Raw genomic sequence first — 18,926 nt, forward strand, 5'->3', positions numbered from 1 at the left:
GCACTGCAATATGTCCCCAGGGCTCTTATCTCTGTAGTCTGGAGGCAAAAGACCTTCCCAGGCACAGGCACCTTCACTGATAATGACTACAGGCAACCTGACTATTTGGCTGAACCAGTGCCATTCTCCCCATCATCCAAAGGGAAGGGCTGATGGTCTCTGCCCACAGCCCCACCTGGGCCAACACTGTGTGTCTGCAGTGCTGCTGCATCCAGTCAGATGGAAAATAGTGCCTGAGGTGTGTACAGTGTTGGATGCTCAAGGAGAGGCATGGCCTAGCAGAGCCTAAGACTGCTTGTGAAAGCAGCTGAGAGGAGCCTGCAGAAGTCACCCTGTCTCAGCAGAGAATGGCACTATCCAGCTGAATGTCCAAGCTTCCAAAATGCTCAACAAATTTAGAATGTTACTGGAACAAAAACAGCATCGGTAGGAACTTCAACCGGTGTAAAATTATACAGGCTCTTAATCCTTCTCTCCCACAGTGTGCAATGAGTTCCACATTGAGTCAGAAAAATAGACGAGCTCAGTGCTCCAGAGATAGACTATTACACAATTAACCGTACTGTGGAGGTTTATTGCTCCTCCCTGAATCGGTCTATGCCAACCACTATCCAGTACAGAAGTTGTGCTCATCACTGGGCTGCCGCAACACAACAGCATGCAACCATGTGAACCGCTCTTTTCCAGCCTAGTCCTCCATTCAGGCAGGGTAGCATTATTATTTTTATTGTAGAAAGGAGCTAATACTTAAAGAAGTGTGCTCTGTATACTGTTCCTGCCATTTGTGGTCACGTTACACTTCTGGAGTGATAAGCAACTGTTACTGACATGGGAAAACAACCCTTGAAGAGAGATCCAGGGATTTTAGCTGTATCCTATACAGTTTCCTAGATAGCAATTACAGACAAATTAGAAGGAGCTACTTCTCCAACAGAAGTTTTGTGGGTCAGCAGCAAGCTACACAAACCCCTCCCACCTGACCAACAGACAAGCTCTCAGAAACAGTCCCATCAGTGGACTCAAAACACTTGGGTTACAGAACTGGCCAAAACACCTGCTCTTGCAGGCTGCTTTTCTAAAGAAGAAAAAGTGCTGAAGGAGTCAGATGTTCCTTGAACGGAAACTGGCTTATTTATGGCAAATTACCCCTTAGCCACAACAACATCCTCCTCACAAAGTTCTGCCACTGTTTTTATAGCTGCGTTTCTAGTGCATCTGTAGTATGTAATTGGCATGCTCAGGCATTCCTCTGCCCAGTCCTTGGGTGCACTTTCACATTATTGTTGTTTTGTTCAGAAAAATGCCCAACAAGCAACAACACCCAGCAAAACTCATCTGCTAGTCCTAGTCTAACATGGGATGTGTGTTCTGGGTCAATACACCTAGTTGTGTTGGGGGGAAAAAAGTCTGAACACTTATTTTTACTGGCATATGACTGTCAGCCCTCACCGACATCAGTAAAGCTTCACTCAGTATGCAATAAATAAGCCACGCTAGCAGATCACCTGCTGTAATGTTTGCCGTAGTATATTTAACATAAAGTCGTAGGCTGTAAACCTTAATTCTATTTATGTTTGTGCCCTTGCTTTAGCACATAGTACTTACATTACCTCCAAGAACACTATGTTGCATAGGAGTGCCATGCTTTGGTATTGCTGAGCTGCACGGACTGCGATCGCAGTAATATTTATGTGCTGTGCCTGTCAGTGTGTTAAGGAATGAAGCTAAGTAAACTTTGCAAAGCTGTCAAACCCACTCTGATTAATTTTCCTCCATCCTTTTCATTTGTGTAACAAGTTGCCAGGTTTGCATTTGGAACAGTCTGTGCTGCAAGACGAGGGGGTCTCCTATCATTGAGATTTCCACTACTCTTCCTGGCATTTGGATCAGGCTTTTAAGAAAGGGCACATCTTCAAATAGGTACATGATGTTTCATGCTTTAAATTTGCGGTATCTAACTGGGAAATAGAGTCTTCTCTTCTCCTGGACTGAAAGTCAGAAGGCTGCATGGGCTAAGAGCAGATGGGTCAGCCCCGGAGCGGTGGAGTAAAGACGCCCTGCCTTTCTGCAGCTCTGAGTAGATCCTCTGGCATGTAACAACACACATATGCCAGATGAAACTTGGGGCAGGGGGACGTGTGCATGAAGGATACTTGTTCCTTGTATGGCTTCTTTGAATGAGGAGAAGTCACACAGTAGTCTTCCCTGCACTGGGAAAATTAATTCGGCCCCTGTCCTCCTTCCTTTGCCTGTTCTGAAGAAACAATGCGAGAACTTACATCTTTGCAACTGTGGATGAGTGTGTGACCATGCCAGGAGGGCTTTCAAGATCTGTAGTTAGGGCAGTCACCCAAGGAAAGGGAGTCTTCCAGCAGTGGCTGCTATGTGTACTGCAACCTGGGCTGCCCAGTAGGCGAGCAGGGCCCAGGTTGATCCCCCAGAATGTGCATCTCTCCCGCTGCCCTTTGCCATCATCTCTTCTCTGAGAAGCCTCAGTAAAAAGTGACAAATAGCTCGGAGCCTTGTATCCCTACAGGGGTGGCAGCGAGAGAAGAGCCACTGCTGTATCTGAGACACCTCTGTGGTACCTGGGCCCACTTCAGAGTCAATGCTCATCTCGTGTTTCTGGGGAGTGTCAAGGCCTTAAGCAGGTAGTCTGCTCAGGGAAGTTGTTATCCTGGGAGGATTTCACCTCTGCACCTAACTGAACACTAACTGCATGATTTTAACATGCTTTAGCCTGTAATTTTTGTTACTGTCCTCCAAACACTGATCTACTTTTGCTTTGCACAGTTACAACCAAGGGAAAAGTTGACTATTTTTTTTTTCCACTTCACTGTTAGCTTGTTTTTAATCCTCAAAGACTGTCTGTGTAAATTTCACACAGAGTCATATTTGTGTACTTACAACTTTACATCTTGGGACAGGGAAGTCTCTCAGGCTTTTTTCCTCTTCTTTTTCAGTCTGGATGCTGAATATTCTGATGCTGAGTCAAAAACCCTTTAAACATATGCTAAAATGAAGGAATAACTAGCTGACCAAGCTCTCTCATTTTATATATGTGCCACATAAGAGCTAAATAAATATGCCTATAAATATGGTCAATAAATGTTCACCCTAGGTCAGTAAGTTTCATATTGAAGGAATTGGATGGAGTAGCATTATCTCAGTATGCTGAAGACCTCGGTTGGATCAGGGACAGGGTGCTCAGTACCTTGGAGGACCACATTGCTGAAGAGTCCCGGTCACAATTTCAAAGCTCTTCCCCACAGATTCCTATTAAAATGCATGGAAACTGGGATTCCAGTTCTTCACACTAGTATTGCAGGCTGTGCCCTACACCTGTCTTTTGCTTTCTTCAGTGACTCTTTCCAGAGATAATTTCTGATAACATTAATTTTTTGTTTTAATCAAGATTAGAAACATATATTTTGATTCTGATAATTACCTTTTTTTTTTTTTTAAAATCACATTCTCTTCTTAGCTGAAATACAGACTCACTCACAAAGAATTAAATGGAATAAATAACAAAGAGCAATCTAATGCAAATAGCCAGCAGACTGAAATATTGTTTCACACAACATACTATTAACCTGTAGAAATCATTGCCGTAGGATGGAGTCAAACCCAAAAGCATGGCAAACCTCAAAGCACAGATTGAAGAGTACTTCTGAAAGATTCTGGGAGGACTGTGGAAAGGCTATAAAACTGCCTGTTTCAAGATTAAACCAAGAATTAATTTTTAGGGGTAAACAGAAGACAACACGGGGAGGGACAGATTCTCTCCCATCCATAGTCCTTCCAACGCTTTTTTGGCAGCATCCACAGCCAGGCACAGTAAAAGTCAGAATACAGTTGAACAGACTAGGCACATAACTGGGAATGGTATAGGTATATCTATCTTCTCCTGTGAAAATAAAAGTTAAGAAATGCTTGCAGAATTTATCTTTCAAGGTCTTTCGACCTTACTGGTGCTTTTTCAGTTCAGAAAAACAAGTTTATTGACACAAAGAAAGCTGTAAACTCTGCAGCCATAACTTACAGCCAGGTTTGGGGCTTCAGCTTCCCCGCTGCTTTCAGTATTAATGTCTCAATCTCATATTAGAAAGATAGTACAAATGAAAAGCTGACATGTATCCCGAAATGACATTTAAAAATGAGAAACAAATTATACTGTTATTTGTAAGTGTTATTTTCTATATTGACTGTGAAAAACTATTCCGAAGAGCTTTTTATTAGTCTTGAACAATCAAAATAACAACTCTAGCTCTCTGCAAGACACACTTTCTGTGAAAGCAGGCACCTGACAGATCCCAAGCAATTTTTAAAATTTCTTGAGAAGACAGAATTTTTATTTTTATTGTAATATTGCCTGGACTTCACAATTCAGCACTGTGTTTTCATTTCCTCTCTTGTGCAAACACACGTGACAGTATTTTGAAAATGTCTCTCTCTAGAAGACCACTGAGGAAGCCTCACAGACAGAAAAAAACACAGAGGAAACAATTGCAAAGATTTATTTAGCGCATTCTGTGCTTGGCACTTAGAAACAGAGTTCCGTGCATAGGGCAAATTTTTATACACCTTTTTCTTCATACATATTTTACATACCATTTTTATTGCCCTCTTTTATATTCATAATATTGAATTCCCCACTAGGCATATAAATACATTTATCTACAACACCTCACAACAAATCTCAATAATATCTGTATTCTGTTACTTGGTATTTGCATTTTCACACAACTTAAATGCATAGCTTGCACCAAGCTACAATTGTTTTCTTATTTTTAAAGGATTTGAAGAAAAAAAAAAAAAGGAAAAAAAAAAAAAACAGAGAAGAAAGATGTCAAAAGGCAATGATCTATTTGGTTAAACAGAGATCATGTGGCAGGCGAGAGGCTGGCGAATGCTCGACCTCACTGTTACTGAAATGCTAATGGTTTTCTATGGCAACTCTTGCATGCAAGATGAGGGAGGCCGGCTGCACTTCTGTAGAGCAGAGCTCTCTTATTGCTCTTCCCTGTGAGCTCAGTCTGAACAGTTTCCTCCCATTGGGTTGAGTGTTATGGGACACACGTTCTCCACAAAGGCCATCATCCATTCAGTTTGGGTGCATCACTTCGGGTCACGTCAACCGTGATCCCTCTCTACCCCATGCATCTTTCTGAAGATCATTTCCTGCTTATGTCTGAGGCTGGCTTGTGGGTGAAAACTCTTCTCTCTCTTCTCTCTCCCATCTCCATCTGCAGGCTGGGTGCTGGTAAGTTCGACCCTCACAAAGATCCACAGGTCGGGCAGAGCCATGGTGAAAATGCAGAAACCTCTGGGAAGAGAAGCTCCAGCCCAGCAGTGCCATTCCTGTGCTACAGTAGGAGAAGGACCCACGGGTCACTGCTGGCTTCAGAAATGGGCTAAGCCACTCCAGCAGTGAGGAACAGTCTGGGAAGGGGGAGGTCTTTAAATCTATGGGCAGTGCAGCTTCAAAGGATGAAGCCTTGGGAGACTGCCTTTCTTCAACACCCAGATGACACAGCACAGGGGCACCGGCTCCCTCCACGCCGAGAGCTCACACTAGCTGAGAGTTAATGCATAAACAGTATATTCAGCTGCTTCTCTCCAGCTTCTCGTTAAAGTCATGCCTTTCTCTCTGCAATGTCCAGAAAGAGCAGACACTCCATGCCAGGTCTGGAGGCCCTGGGCTACAAGCTGCAATGGCTGTCAGTCGAGGCTTTCCACAAGGTTCTGTGGCACATACCTAGATGGCTTGTATTCTTATTTATCATTACAATACTAGTTCCACTATAAGTTTGAAGGCAAAAATGTACTGGGCTGTGTTTACTCCTGGCAATGATGAAGGTCCAGCTGCCTTTGATGCCAAGGAGAGGCATGGCTTGTTAGACCATGTGCACAGACATCTGTGAGGAGGAGCCCTGAACCGCACCATACTGTCTGTTGTCACAGGCGTTGGCTGTCTGCTGGTTGCTGGAGGGAGGGCTGATCATGTGCATCCCGTGATCCATCCCTGTGGAAAGGTATTGCCTCTCTCCGAAGGCCCCGCTGGATGGAGAAGAGCAGAGTAAAGTGCTTTGGGAGGTGGTGAGTTTCTCCGGGCTCGCTGCCAGCCTGGGCGAAGCAGGGAAATTGTATCCATAGAGGTTGTAGGGATTGTGCAAGGAGAAGGCATTGTAGGAACTCTGCTGCATGTGGCCACCACCGAACATGTGTGAAGAGGAGGAAGTGGAGGCAGGGCTGCCTGCTTGCATGACATACTGAAACTGGGAGCTGGGGAAGGATCCCAGCTGGCTGCTGTATGCCTCCATCTTGCTGTTGCTAGGCAGGGAAGAAGGAGTCGGCATTCCTGAGATCAAGGATGGAGTCCTCTGAGGCATGAAGGTTTCGGAGGGCTGTGAGGCAGAAGCGGTACCACTCTGCAGCCGGTTGTAGCCACCATCACTCAGCCCTGGGTAGCTCTGCAAGGCAGCCATGTTGCTTCTGGCACACGGGGGATAATCAGACAAGTTGAGGTTGCAAAGCTGACTCTCCCGGCAACCAACATTGAAAGTGTTGGGGGCCAGATGAAAGGCTGGAGGGGAGCAGGATGGAGAAAGAAGGTGAGAGGAAGCAGAGGGTGATGGGGTCCCTGTGCTGGAGGTGGTCGGGGAGGTGCCTGTGCTGCCTCCTGCAAAACAAAACACATAGGAGGATGTTCAGAGCCCAGGATAAACATCTGCAGAATGAGACAGTCTCATTAAAAACCAGCTTAGTTTAATAAAGAAACAAGGGTGGTAAAATGGCCGCTGGAAAACTCAGCCTTTCTTGGCAAGGACCCTCACTTTATTAATAGCATCCCTTGATCTTTCCTGCTGCTTTTTTGTTATGACTTTGTTTTTCAATAAAAGCTTTCTTCCCTTTTAAAACAGGAGAGGGGAGCAAGCCTGCCACAGAGCAACCAAAGCACTGCTCCATCAGTCAAGAAATCTGCCATTTCCAAGCATGTTTATCGAGTCCTTTTTTTTAGGGGGAAAAAAAAAAAAAGTCTTTCTTTTCTCCTCTCTCCTGATCTGCAGCAAATCACCAGTCAGTTCACATGGTGTTGCTACAAACATGCTATACCATCTTCTCAGTGGGCTTGCCGCAGGAAGTGGCTGAAAGCATGTTGGACTTCTGCACCATTCAAGTTTTTTTCAGATGGTTCGAAGGGTGAAGTGGTAGTTATTTAAGTCAGAAGTAACACTAAAATGAATGGACACAGTTTCAAGCTATAGCCTGTTCCACAGAGCAGAAAAAGAGGATGTATCAGGTTTTTAAATCATGTATTTAACTTTAAAAGGGATTCCATATGTTATATCACTGGTGTTAACAAAATACTGAGATATATGCCTGTTGGTAGTATTGATGTATTATACAGTATTTATGCTATGAATGATAGAATTAATTCTTTCGCCCAGCAGGAATGCTCATATGTTCTGACCTGGGAAAATAATACTGAATAATACCTCCAAGAACAGTAATAAACTGAAAGTAAATGGTATGAAAAAGCTGATGGCATAATTTTGAGCTTGAAGAGATTACTTATAGGCAAGATTCTAAGTTAGAGGAAGTTTCCTTGATCAACCAGAAAAATAATTTCTGTGCTTAAGGAAATTCAGTTTTCTGGTGTGAAACTTGTTTGTTTGTTTGTTTGTATGACTCTCTTTGCATAAGATCCCATTTCTGCAACTAGTACTGAAGACTCTTGTAAAAGGAGAAAAGAGGTGGTTGTGAAGAAATTTTACTGGGGGATAAATAGAATCAGAGGAACTAGGAAGACAACTGGTGATGCAGCATTTTGGACAAGCTAGAAAATTACAGGTGAGAGGTGAAGGGACTGGAAAAGAAGGAGTTAGAGTGGGCAGCTGAAATTTAACCAAGCCAGAGATTGCACATTGAGGATCAAAAGTAACGGACAGCTTTCTCTTGTGTTGCCTTGGGGGAAAAAAAAAACAAACCAAAACAAAACAAAAAAAACCCACCAACAAAACAAAAACAAACAGCAGAATGTTGAGAACAGTCTAGGTCTGTTGCTTGATGAAAAGAGAAGAGGTGATGTTAATGGTTAAGAGATGCACTAGAAAGGCAGGTTCTTTGTCAGTATATGATGGTGAGAATGTAAATGAGATTATATCTGACTCTTTCTGACATATCTAGGATGAAACAGAATGGGACATTACAGTGAAAATGTAACATTGAGACATTAATAATATTTGGGATTTTTTTTTTTTTCCCAAACAAGAGCCAGAAGAAAAAAAAAGAAAACCAGCCTTGGGTAAGTACAACCTGGAGTGGCTGTCATTGACTCAGGCAGAATCAAGAAATTGGATCTTTCTGTGTTGCTAAGTCAAAACAGTCATCCCTGTTACCAGCCATGGGGAGGAATGCTTATTGCTAAGCCACTGACTCCTTTTGTCATTCATTCAGAAGCATAAAAGAGAATCATTGCATCAATCTCCATTAAAATTAACAATAAAATTTGAAGTTTCAAATGGCATCATGGACTCTCTATATTCCCTCCTTGACAACACTGAAAAGCTCAAATTTCCTAGCATATTTTAGCTCCAGAGTTGAAAGGCTTTTTGTGTGAATTTCTAATTTAGCATTTATTTTAAAAAGTACACTTCCCGGGTTTGTTAAAGTCTCTAAAAGACAATCTCTGGCTAATTTTTTTGGTGGTAATTTAAGATGGTATCTCCTCCAGCCTTTCTCCCTGTCTCTGTTACAGGTTGTCAATACTGAAGCAGGGTCAGCAGGAGGGAATGTCTCTACACACGTCGTTTCACTGCAGTCTATTTCAGTTGAAATTGCTGATAAAGGTGAGATTGAACTGAGGTACACGATTACAGACACACATTTTCCTGTCAGCCCTGCAGTGAAGAGGGTAACTTCCAACAGAGAGGGCAAGCAGACAGCTGAGTTCATATATCATCACTTAGCTATCAAAGCTTAAAATACAGAGGTCACATAATCACAAAACAAATACAGCACAAAGTGAGATGTATTTAACCCACAGTAATCCCGCACTTGATTCTTTACACCACATATTTCATGAACAAACTTCAGACAGTGACTTACTTGCTGACAGTATCTGGAGAATAAGTAAAAATACATATGTATATATGTATGGGCATTTAATGATCTGTTTGAAATAAAATACGTAGAATAGATGATTAACTGCAATGTCTTCATTTCAGTCTTCCCTTACCCCATAGTTAACCTTTAAAAACTATGCAGAAGAGCACACACACCAGTTACCTCAAGCATTAGGCTTTAAACATCTGCTAAGGAGTTACGATTGAGTCGTACCTTAACTGAGGCTTTGGATCCACAGAATAAGACTAAGTAGGGATTTCTGACTAGCAATTGTGAGAGCTGTTTAATGGTTCCAAAACTGAGAACTGCACATTTCATGTTACCCCCAAAAATGGACTGAAGTGATTCTGCTCTGAAATATCCCTGTTTGTGGTCCAACAGAAAAACCCTGAAGTGACAACACAGCAATTAGGAAACAAAGTAAAAAAAAATTTTTTTTCTCTCTGTAACTTTAAAATGATGAGGCAGTGAGAGATCTCTCAATGGGACCAAAAGCCAGACCTGATGACTCTCTTTCAAGAATGCTTCGCTACTGATGACAACCACAAGCACAGAACACACCATGCTTCTGCTGCAACAGAGCATAACACAGAAGCCTAAAGTTCCTGATCATTTGCAGAATAATCTTGACACCTTTAAGTGGAACAGAAAACAATACAAAGCAAGGTCCATCTCAGCTCACTCTCTTCAGAAGGCAAACAGCTCCACTCTGCTTTATATTTCTCCACTCTGCATTATATTTCTTATCCGTCTTTGCTGGCAGCGCTATGTATGAGCCAAACACAACCTGGACTTTTGTGAAGTTATAACTTGGACTATAGTTATTACAGTCAGCCAAATACCCCTAGAGATGGCAGCAAGCCCAGCAAGTATATCCACACCATACTACAGTATCAGATACACAGATGTATATGTCGTTTTAATGGAAGGCATGGATACAAACCAATCTAGTTAAACTGTTACTCAATGCTATGTTTAGGTCTGGTTTAATTCAACTGAAACCACATTTAAGCAAGAACAAAACGAATCCCTCAGTATTCTCCCCTGTTCCTTTTCTATACCCACTGTTCCCCCTGGAAATAGTGGCCAACACCAACAGCATTTACCAGTAATGTCGCAGTATCTCTCACTTCCACACTTACCATGATTCCAAAGTGATGAATTACTATTGTGTCTGGTCTCCAAAAGATCATTTCTGGCCCTGCATACATCAGTGTGTGGTTAGCAAGTCACATTTGTATAAAAAAATACAGGGTTCATATCTTCAGAGCTACCTCCTTTGCATCTGAACCCTGTCCTGCATCGCAGATCAAAGTGTCTGTCCTCACTGTGTCCTGCTGTTACGTTCAGGGCTTAGCCAAGGACTGGTGCTCTCCTGAAAGGAGCCTGTGCTCTGTCTGGGCGTGCAAGTGATAACTCAGTTAACCTTATCGAAGTGACAGGAACATTTCCAAAGAGGGGGAGTGGTGAATGATCTAGTGCAAGAAAGGTCAAAACTTGCAAACTGGACCGGGGAATAAGAAGTCATTGGTAAGGAGTAGAGGTGGGAAAAAAGAAGAATTAAATTATGGTGGAAGACAGAGAAACCCTGCGGAGAGGGTGCAATGTAAAGGCAAACTTTCTTCCTCATGACAGCCTTCCCTCTTTTGACACCATGTAGAAGTGCTGGCTGTGCACCAGTGTCAAATACCTGTCCACAAGGATTAGGGAAGAAACTACAGCCTCTCATTTGGGTACAAGTAAGATCTGCCATTAAAAATTCATCCCAAGCAGTTTATGACTGATCTTTCCTTCCTGTTGACTCTGTCTTTCTAAGCCTTGGTAATGGTGCTGTCTCTATATATGTTCCAAATAGACCTTGGCTTTTTCTTTCACCTAGACTGAGCTTGTGTTAAGGAGAGTTTCTGTAAACTGCAAGCCCAAACATACCCAGTCCATGGGTATGATGTGCCTTAAAATGAAGGGCTAGAGTATTCTTGAAGTATTCAGCATGCCAGGGCATCTAAAGGCAACTGAGACTTCTTCCACATGGGGCAGGTCACATAAAGAACTTCTAACGCTGCAGTGTAGATGGAAAACACATCTGCCAGCAGCCAGCATTAGCCAAGGGAGCTTTCTGGCAACAGGAAGATAGTGGGGAGAGCATCAGCGTCAAGGGAGTCTGAAGCAATTGTGCATGGAAAAATTTCTGGGATCTCTCTTATAAATGACACCACACTAGTCAGTTGACCCAAAACTTATCCCAAGCTCCTTTATCTGAAAGGTACACATAAATCATGCTTTGGACTCCACTGCAGCATATTTCCCTTGCTAATGTTTCCAGGCATCGGTTGCTACCATCACCTGCAGTGCCTCCGTACAAACCTCTCAGTCCTTGAAGTCCTTGCTTAAGGAAGAGGAGGAGAGCAAGTGCAAGCTGAAGCTGCAGTCAGCACAAGGTTACTGAACACAAGTGCCATGTCCTCTGCAATGGCAAAGTCTCATCCAACAGCCAAGAGCTTTAATGTATCTTGGGCAACTTGATCACTGCCATTATTTGATCACATCTGTAGCTTACAGCTCTTAGCATGGTTGGGCTCAGCCTGGTATTCACTGTCTCGTTAACAACAGATGTGGCTGAGGGTCCTCAGACCTTGTGCCTTGACTTCCTAACAAGGATTGGAACAGCAAGGTGATTGTCTTAAGATTTTACATTTTGACGTGTCAGTCAGCACAAAGCTTTTATTCCTTGAGTTCAAATGCTTCTTAAACAGACCAGCCTGCTTCCCCATAGAAACAAGTTTAGCTTACCAAGGCTTCACATCTGAGCTGTGGGTTCAGCATGGTCAGCCTATGGCCTGTAGGCTGTACTCAGCCCAACAGAACAGTGTGAGGCCCACAAACTCAGCCCAGCTATCTTCTCCCACCTTCAGATGTGAGCAGGACCAAAGGCCAGATGCTTGGGAGTGATAAGTGCACAACCTCGCTGATCAGTCTCCTGGAGGAGCCACAGTCCCTCTTGTGACACATGCCCAACATGTTGGCATCTCCACCAAGTGATAAGCATGTGTCCGAGCACCTGAGTATGTAGGAAAGAGGGTCTGTGGCCACTAGCCATTCATCTGGCTCATGGCTCTCCTTCTGGTGATTAACTCGAGCGAATAAGCCCTCCTGAGAGGCAGTTTTTATTCACTTGGGCACAGAGCCATGCTAATGCAGCTCTCCAGCTTTCCAAATGGAGCTGGCTGGGAGCTGGCATGTCTGGCCAGCATGGAGCACAGACAGAGGAGCCCGTCCATGCAGACATACTCTAAGTCACTCCTGAAAGGCCTGGGTTTTGTGAAGACTATACAGACGTACACATATGTAAAGGGACTTTTTAAACCATGAGAGTGACCAACTCTTCCCAGTTTTTTCCAGTGTTCTACACAACAGTAAATAAATGTGATGGCATGCATACAAGAAAACAAATTTGAACAAAAATCCCACCTCTGTTCTGTGCACTTGTATATGCATGCACCCCAAGTATGGTTTATGAAACTTACTCCCAGTCTTCCAAGTTACTGAACCTCTGGTCACAGAATAAAATTTAAGTATTTGCCCAAAGATGGAAATCTGAAACAGTAATGAGGGAGAGTTTGTGCAGATTGCCAGGTGACGTGACTGATAGATTATGAGGCCAGAGGGTGCGACACTGTAATCATCTGATCTCATGTCCTTTAAGAGCCAGGCCTAGCACAAACCTGGATTCATTTCTGCTTCAAGCAACACATGCCTCAGTCCTACTCAACACAGAATCACACAGAATCATCTAGGCTGGAAAGGACCCTGGAGATCATCTAGTCCAACTGTTCGCCTGGCACAGTTCCCACCTACAGCATATCTTTAAGCTCTAAATCGACCCTGCTCTTGAACACCTCCAGGGATGGGGACTCCACCACCTCCCTGGGCACCTACTTGCATCTCCAGGCATCTATAAATGCCACAAAATCAGGTGTCACTACTGCTCTCAATATCATTACAACTTTTGCCTTGCAAGTATAACTGACAGACCAAGGTCTCTCTTCCCGTTCCTAGCTTTCCAAATCTCAAGCCTAAAACTTCAGAAGGACCAAAAGATTCTTCATCACATTCTTCTTGCACCATCACTACCCCTATGAGTTCCCTCTTCACCACCTTGGAAAACTAAACAGCTTTGATGCCTCTTCCTCATCCTCTCACCCAGCAAGGGATGGGCCACCTCGTCTGTGATGTGCTGGACTCTCTCTTTGTTCTTTCCACATTTCCAGGAATGAAAACTTTCCACTTTCATGGGAATGAGAGCTGTTTCTGTCTTCTCGGAGTGTAGCTGCCTGTTTTCTCTCTAGAACCCTTGGCCAATTATCAAATTATGAATCCACTGGTAAAATCTTTTAAAGGCCCAAATGAGACCTGAAATCTACCAAAAGGCAAGTTGCTGGGGTGGTAGAGGAAACATAAAGAGTGCCTCGTAGTTCTTTGAGATACAGCTCACAGAATGCAAAAAAGATGGTTACAATAGATTTAAGGGGGAAAGTATGTACTGTATGGCACAAAAGTGAGGAATGAAAGGAAATTTTGTTTTTTAGTAAATTATAGAGAAAGACCTTTTTTTTATAAGTTTGCCTCAGATTATAAGAATCACTGGAATTAATGGTAAATCTAGAACAACTCAGAATAACACTTTACTTCCCTTTAGCTTTAGTAACACAAACTGAGCTGTGATAAAGTTAGAGAAACTTGCCATAGTCACCCTTGAAGATAAAATATTTTCAAGATCTAATGGTAAAAAATAACCTTTTTTTCTGATGTGCCCCAAAAGTACAATTCCATTCTTATCTATATCCACAGCACCAAGAGATTTTACCCAAAAGTAAGAGACAACAACCCCTTCCAAGTCACCCCAGACTGTCTTTAATACAAGAGTTTCTGCTCTTCATATAAACACATGGTATCCTTGGGCCAGCTCCGTGCTGTCTCAGAAAAAGGCCTCTTGGGTGTAATTTTCTGTCTTTTGCACAGACACTTGTAACGCAGCGTACACACTTCCATGAGCTATATGTCAGCTCCTACAGAAATGTCTCCTGTTTCCCTTCTTTAAGTACAGACAGATCAAATCAACTTGGGTTTGGAGGATGATGAGCACCTCGCTTTAGCAGAGAAAATTGCCAGTGATAATTATGCACTGTCCCTCACACTTATAACCACCATCTGGGCACAGACATTGACAAGCGGGTCATGAACCAAAAGCTTTCCCAGGAGATGACACTGAATGAAAGCAGGATTGCAGGAAAGGACTCCCTGTGGCACAAATCCTTCAGGAAGTCACAACAGAAGCTGCTGCAACTTTGCAGCTGAGATTAACTGAAATTGTAGTGATTTCTTTGGTGGTGACAGAAGTAAACTGAATTGTAAACTTCTACTGCCAACATTGATGGAGTCTCTTTTGGGCCAGCACAGGCCCTGGAAGCCCCAGCACATTAAACAATTAAAAATATGATAAACAACTATAAAAACCAGAGACACTGTAGTTCAAACTTTCTGAACGGAGGAAAAATGTCACAGTATTGTGGCAAGCTCAAAGTACTTGCCACTTTGTATTCATAACAAAAATAATGTGCCTCTCTGAGCAAATTGTGCAACTTTTCAATGTATCATTACTCCCCTCCAGTCATTCATGTGAAATATGATCACCACCCATGAGATAACAGAGATTTTGGGTTCAGTAATTAGACTTTGGGCTAAACACTTCCTTGCAGTAACAAGAGAGCTTCGGGCTCCTTTCAGGTCACCAGGGAGTGGCACAGACTTTAACTCTCAGCCCCTTGTGTCATATCTGGGAGGGTATTTTAGCTTTTCACTGTGAAAGATGAGACCTTGAAGCACCAGAAACACCCCTTCCCTAAAGAAAAACTGTCTGCAGCTCAACCAAGAAGCTGGAACGGTTTGTTCCCTGTTGCTTCGTTTAAATGAGGCAATCTATGAGCCATTTGAAGTATGCAGCAGAAATCAGCGCTTGATCCCAGTAACTCTGGCAACAACTGCTGTTTCCAATCTCCTCTTCAAGGTCAAAAGAATCAAGAAGATAATTGAGACCAAACCCAGATATCTGACCTCTGCCAATAGCTTAGACTGTTCACAATTGATTTCAAAGGGAAGCAGCATCCAGATTATCTTGGTGGCACTGCTGAGAGAACTGATGGCTGCCGTTGGGAGGCAAGTGGCCAAGCAGATGTATTTGTAGGTTGTTCAGCCTCCTTTGAAATCAGCGGCTCCGCTCTTCTAGCAGATGCTATTTTAGGGATCCAGGACCTCAGATAAAGCCAAAAGGATCTTAACAGTTATTTGCTTCTTTCTGCCTCAAGATTCCTCAGATGAAGTTCTAGAGGGCTCAGTCTTCCCTCCACTTGACACCAATACACATTTGTGAATTCACGATATTGTTTTCAGATGGGTGCAATCAGGGCAGGTCTTTGAGCACTAGCCCCAGCAAGGAGAAGAGTATTACACCAAAGCAGCGATGAGTAACAAACAGTACAGACAAACTTTGGCAAGACAGAGGTGATGCCTGCCCGAAAAAGGGTAATGATTACAGACAGGGAAGATGGAAAAGCAGCAACACCTCAGCTCAGAGTATCTGTCTCCCATCTGCTGATGCAGCCTTAGGGTCTGTCTGGACCCAGTGCTACTACAAGAAAACATTGTTCCTTTCCAGCAGTAAATGAGAAGATTTGAACCTCTTCCACACAGAAGAGGGAGCCTTTTGTGCATATACTTGTCGATGTAAGACTGTGGGGTTGTGATGTTCCCTCTCAGAGGAAGACACTGGGAGCCAATCACCAGCTTGTACACACATGCTGCTCTAGAGATTGCAGCAAACTTGCTGCTACCAGAGACACTTACTGATACTAGAGATAGTCTGACTGGACTCCTCTTTGCCTCCACTGCCCTTTCAGACAAATTTAAATCTGTTGATGCTAATCTCAACAACCATTAAAAGTTTTGCAGAATCTCTACCTCAGGTCTTCAGTTCAAGATCAATGCAGATGCTCAAGTTGATGAAGAACAGGTTGAATCTACTGAAATCAATTGGTAGAGTCCTCAGCAAAGGCACTTATTCAATCAAAGATACCCTATTATAAAGGAAAGCTGCCTTGAGAACTCACCAGTCAAAGCTAAGACGTTTGACTCTTGAGGATTTGGTATGCATGTATCAAAACAGTAATTTAATGGTGAAATAAAATTTTACATGCTGCAAACCTGCTGATAATACTACATTGTGTGTTTCTCATACTGGTCCTGAAATTCTTCTTAGAAGGTAATTGTTTTTGCCAGCTGCCAGGGTACCTTCAGTTTTATTTCTTGCATAAGTCAAAAGCTTTTGTAGGAAGGATCAGATACTGATCACTATTCTAGCATTGTCACAGTGCCTTTCTAGTCTCTATGTCCTGGCAAAACTTACAGTCACTGATAGTGCTCTGCTCATCACAATAACCTGTGGGAAACTGTATATCACATAGGAGCCAGCAATGACTCTTTTTACTCTTGAAAAGCAACACAATCCAGAGTTACTGGAACTCTTTTTTTTTCCTTTTTTTTTTTTTTTTTTTTTTTTTTTTTTTATGTTCCCTTTTAAAATCAAGAAACTGAGCCACATATTTTTAATAATGAGAATCTGGATGAGGTTCAATCTAAATTTTGAAAATATATTCCAATTAAAGACTTTAATAGATTCTTGGCTTTCCCTACATCTCATTGCCATGTGCATTCAATAATCCCAAGCCCCCTTTTTCCCTAGTAATAAGTAGACTACAGAGCGGGTGACATCATTCTCCAGAAGTTCACCCTCTCCTGGACTGCTGTTTTCTAAGCATGTCTTGCAAAGGTTTTGTTCAGAGGGGACTTTTTTTTTTCCAAGTTGGCTGCAGATCTGCTGTGATTGTGTCAAACACGGCGCTTGCCCTTGTAAAGCTGTGATGATTTTCGGATTGCGTGCTCCAAAACAGAGGTTTTGTTCTCAGGCCAGGGGGTTTTACTGACAGAAACAGCATATTCTTCTCCTTGGTAGAAAAATATTGTGACCACTCAGGTCACAGACTTGTGGAAACTTACTGATGCACTTTACTTCACTGGCAGCATGTGGAAATAAAGCTTGTGGACTGCTAGATTCAATCACACCAGGCATCTGTGTGACCAGTCATAATATCAGGCTCTCCAGTTTGTGTGGCAGCTGAATCCTATCATTCTGTAGATTAGAAAGTTATTTAATCCCTGTATGAAACAGCTGCAACCAGTGTGCCAAGTCTTGATTCGGTGTGTCACTGTGGTCCTTGCTCAACACAGCTTGGGCCAAACAAATAAGCAAAGCTCTAGGACGTATGTTGAACGGCAGAAAGGATAATGTGGAAAAAATTCTAATACGTTTAGATAATTGTATCATGTGGACACATCTGGAATACTCTGTGCAGACTTGTTTTCAAAGAAACAATTAAGGTCCTGGAAAATTTCCCACTTGAGAAATTAAATGGCTGGTGCTATTCACTGTGAGAAGCATGGAAGAGGAGCATAAAAACCTGTAAAACAATGAAATATATGAAGAACGTGGATGAGGGGGAACTTCTGTTCTCCTTCTCTCTTAACATCCCGCAAAAAGGGATGAACATTCAGTTAGAGTAGGAAAATCAGAACGAATCAGAATGAACCACTTGAATGAAACATGTTCCACACAGTTGTGTCATAAAAACGTGGAAATTGGAGTCACAGGAGTCTATTGAGGATGGGTGACACAAAACTACCGTGTATTTTTCTCTCTGCAAGATAGTATAGGCTGTAAAGATTCATTACTTGATCTTCTTTTTGATTAACTATGCAAACTGAGTATTCATTCTCAGGCACTTTCTCCATTCAACAAATCAATCTACTTTTTTTTTTTTTTTTTTTTCCCTGAATCCTCTTCAATCTCTTTCCGCCCTTTAAAAATACATACAGTAGAAGACCATATTGTAATGTCAGTTTGCAGTTAGGAAACTGTCTCCCCACTACTTACCACTATTTTTTTTTCTACACCAAAGACTGCATGTCCCTTTTTATCACAATATTACATACACTGTCTCTTGCCTCTTATTCACCAAGACCTCCAAATTCTTGTCAGTGCCAACATTTTCCAGCACACTCAGTGGGTATGTATGTCCTAAATTTTGTTTCTAGACCCACGATATTGTATCCGCCTGAACTAAAAGTCACGCTTTGTTTGAATGCATACAGGTTACCAAGCAATCTCTATTGCTCTTCATACCTTTGTTTCCATCATTACTGACCACGTTGGAGTCTTTATGAGATTTGTACCTTTTAGCAACTGCACTGTTTCATTTCATTCTGGACAACTTAATACTGAAACCAGTCTCTGCAGAGCAACACTGGGACTGTCCTCACTGGGTGGTGTATTCACAGTTATCCCATCAGCTTTGAGATCAGTCAGTTACTCGTTTCTTAATACACAGTAACGCTAATTTTTCCAAGCTGGCACATGTGGCAACAAGTTAAATGCTCTCCAAAAATACAACACACCTATACAGTTATTTTCTATCAGTCAAACCTCTAACCTAACAAAATAATTCAGTTGGATTTGTTTAACAAAAATGTTTTGAAAAAGGCAGGTAACTTTTGTTTCATGAAAATGCTACAAAGTGACAAGAAAAGCTAAGAATCCATAGCAGTCCATAGCACAGAAAAATCTAGCTGGAAAGCAGCAAAGGTACCATATTTAGGCTGCTGAAATCCCAAGCTTCTGCCCCAGAAAG

The 18,926-nt window shown here is 42.5% G+C and overlaps 1 protein-coding gene across 1 annotated transcript in view; it reads right to left on the minus strand.

Moving 5' to 3' along the window:
* Positions 1–4,501: 4,501 nt before the first annotated feature.
* Positions 4,502–18,926, minus strand: part of TBX15 (T-box 15) — a 40,314-nt gene continuing 25,889 nt past the window's right edge. Inside the window, exon 7 of the mRNA XM_026859477.1 lies at positions 4,502–6,682. Coding sequence (XP_026715278.1) covers positions 5,898–6,682 — 785 coding nt within the window. The 3' untranslated portion in view covers positions 4,502–5,897. The remainder of the gene's footprint in view (positions 6,683–18,926) is intronic.

This window comes from Athene cunicularia (genome assembly GCF_003259725.1).
Source record: "Athene cunicularia isolate RWA chromosome 1 unlocalized genomic scaffold, athCun1 chr1_part1, whole genome shotgun sequence".
Taxonomy (NCBI): Eukaryota; Metazoa; Chordata; class Aves; order Strigiformes; family Strigidae; genus Athene; species Athene cunicularia.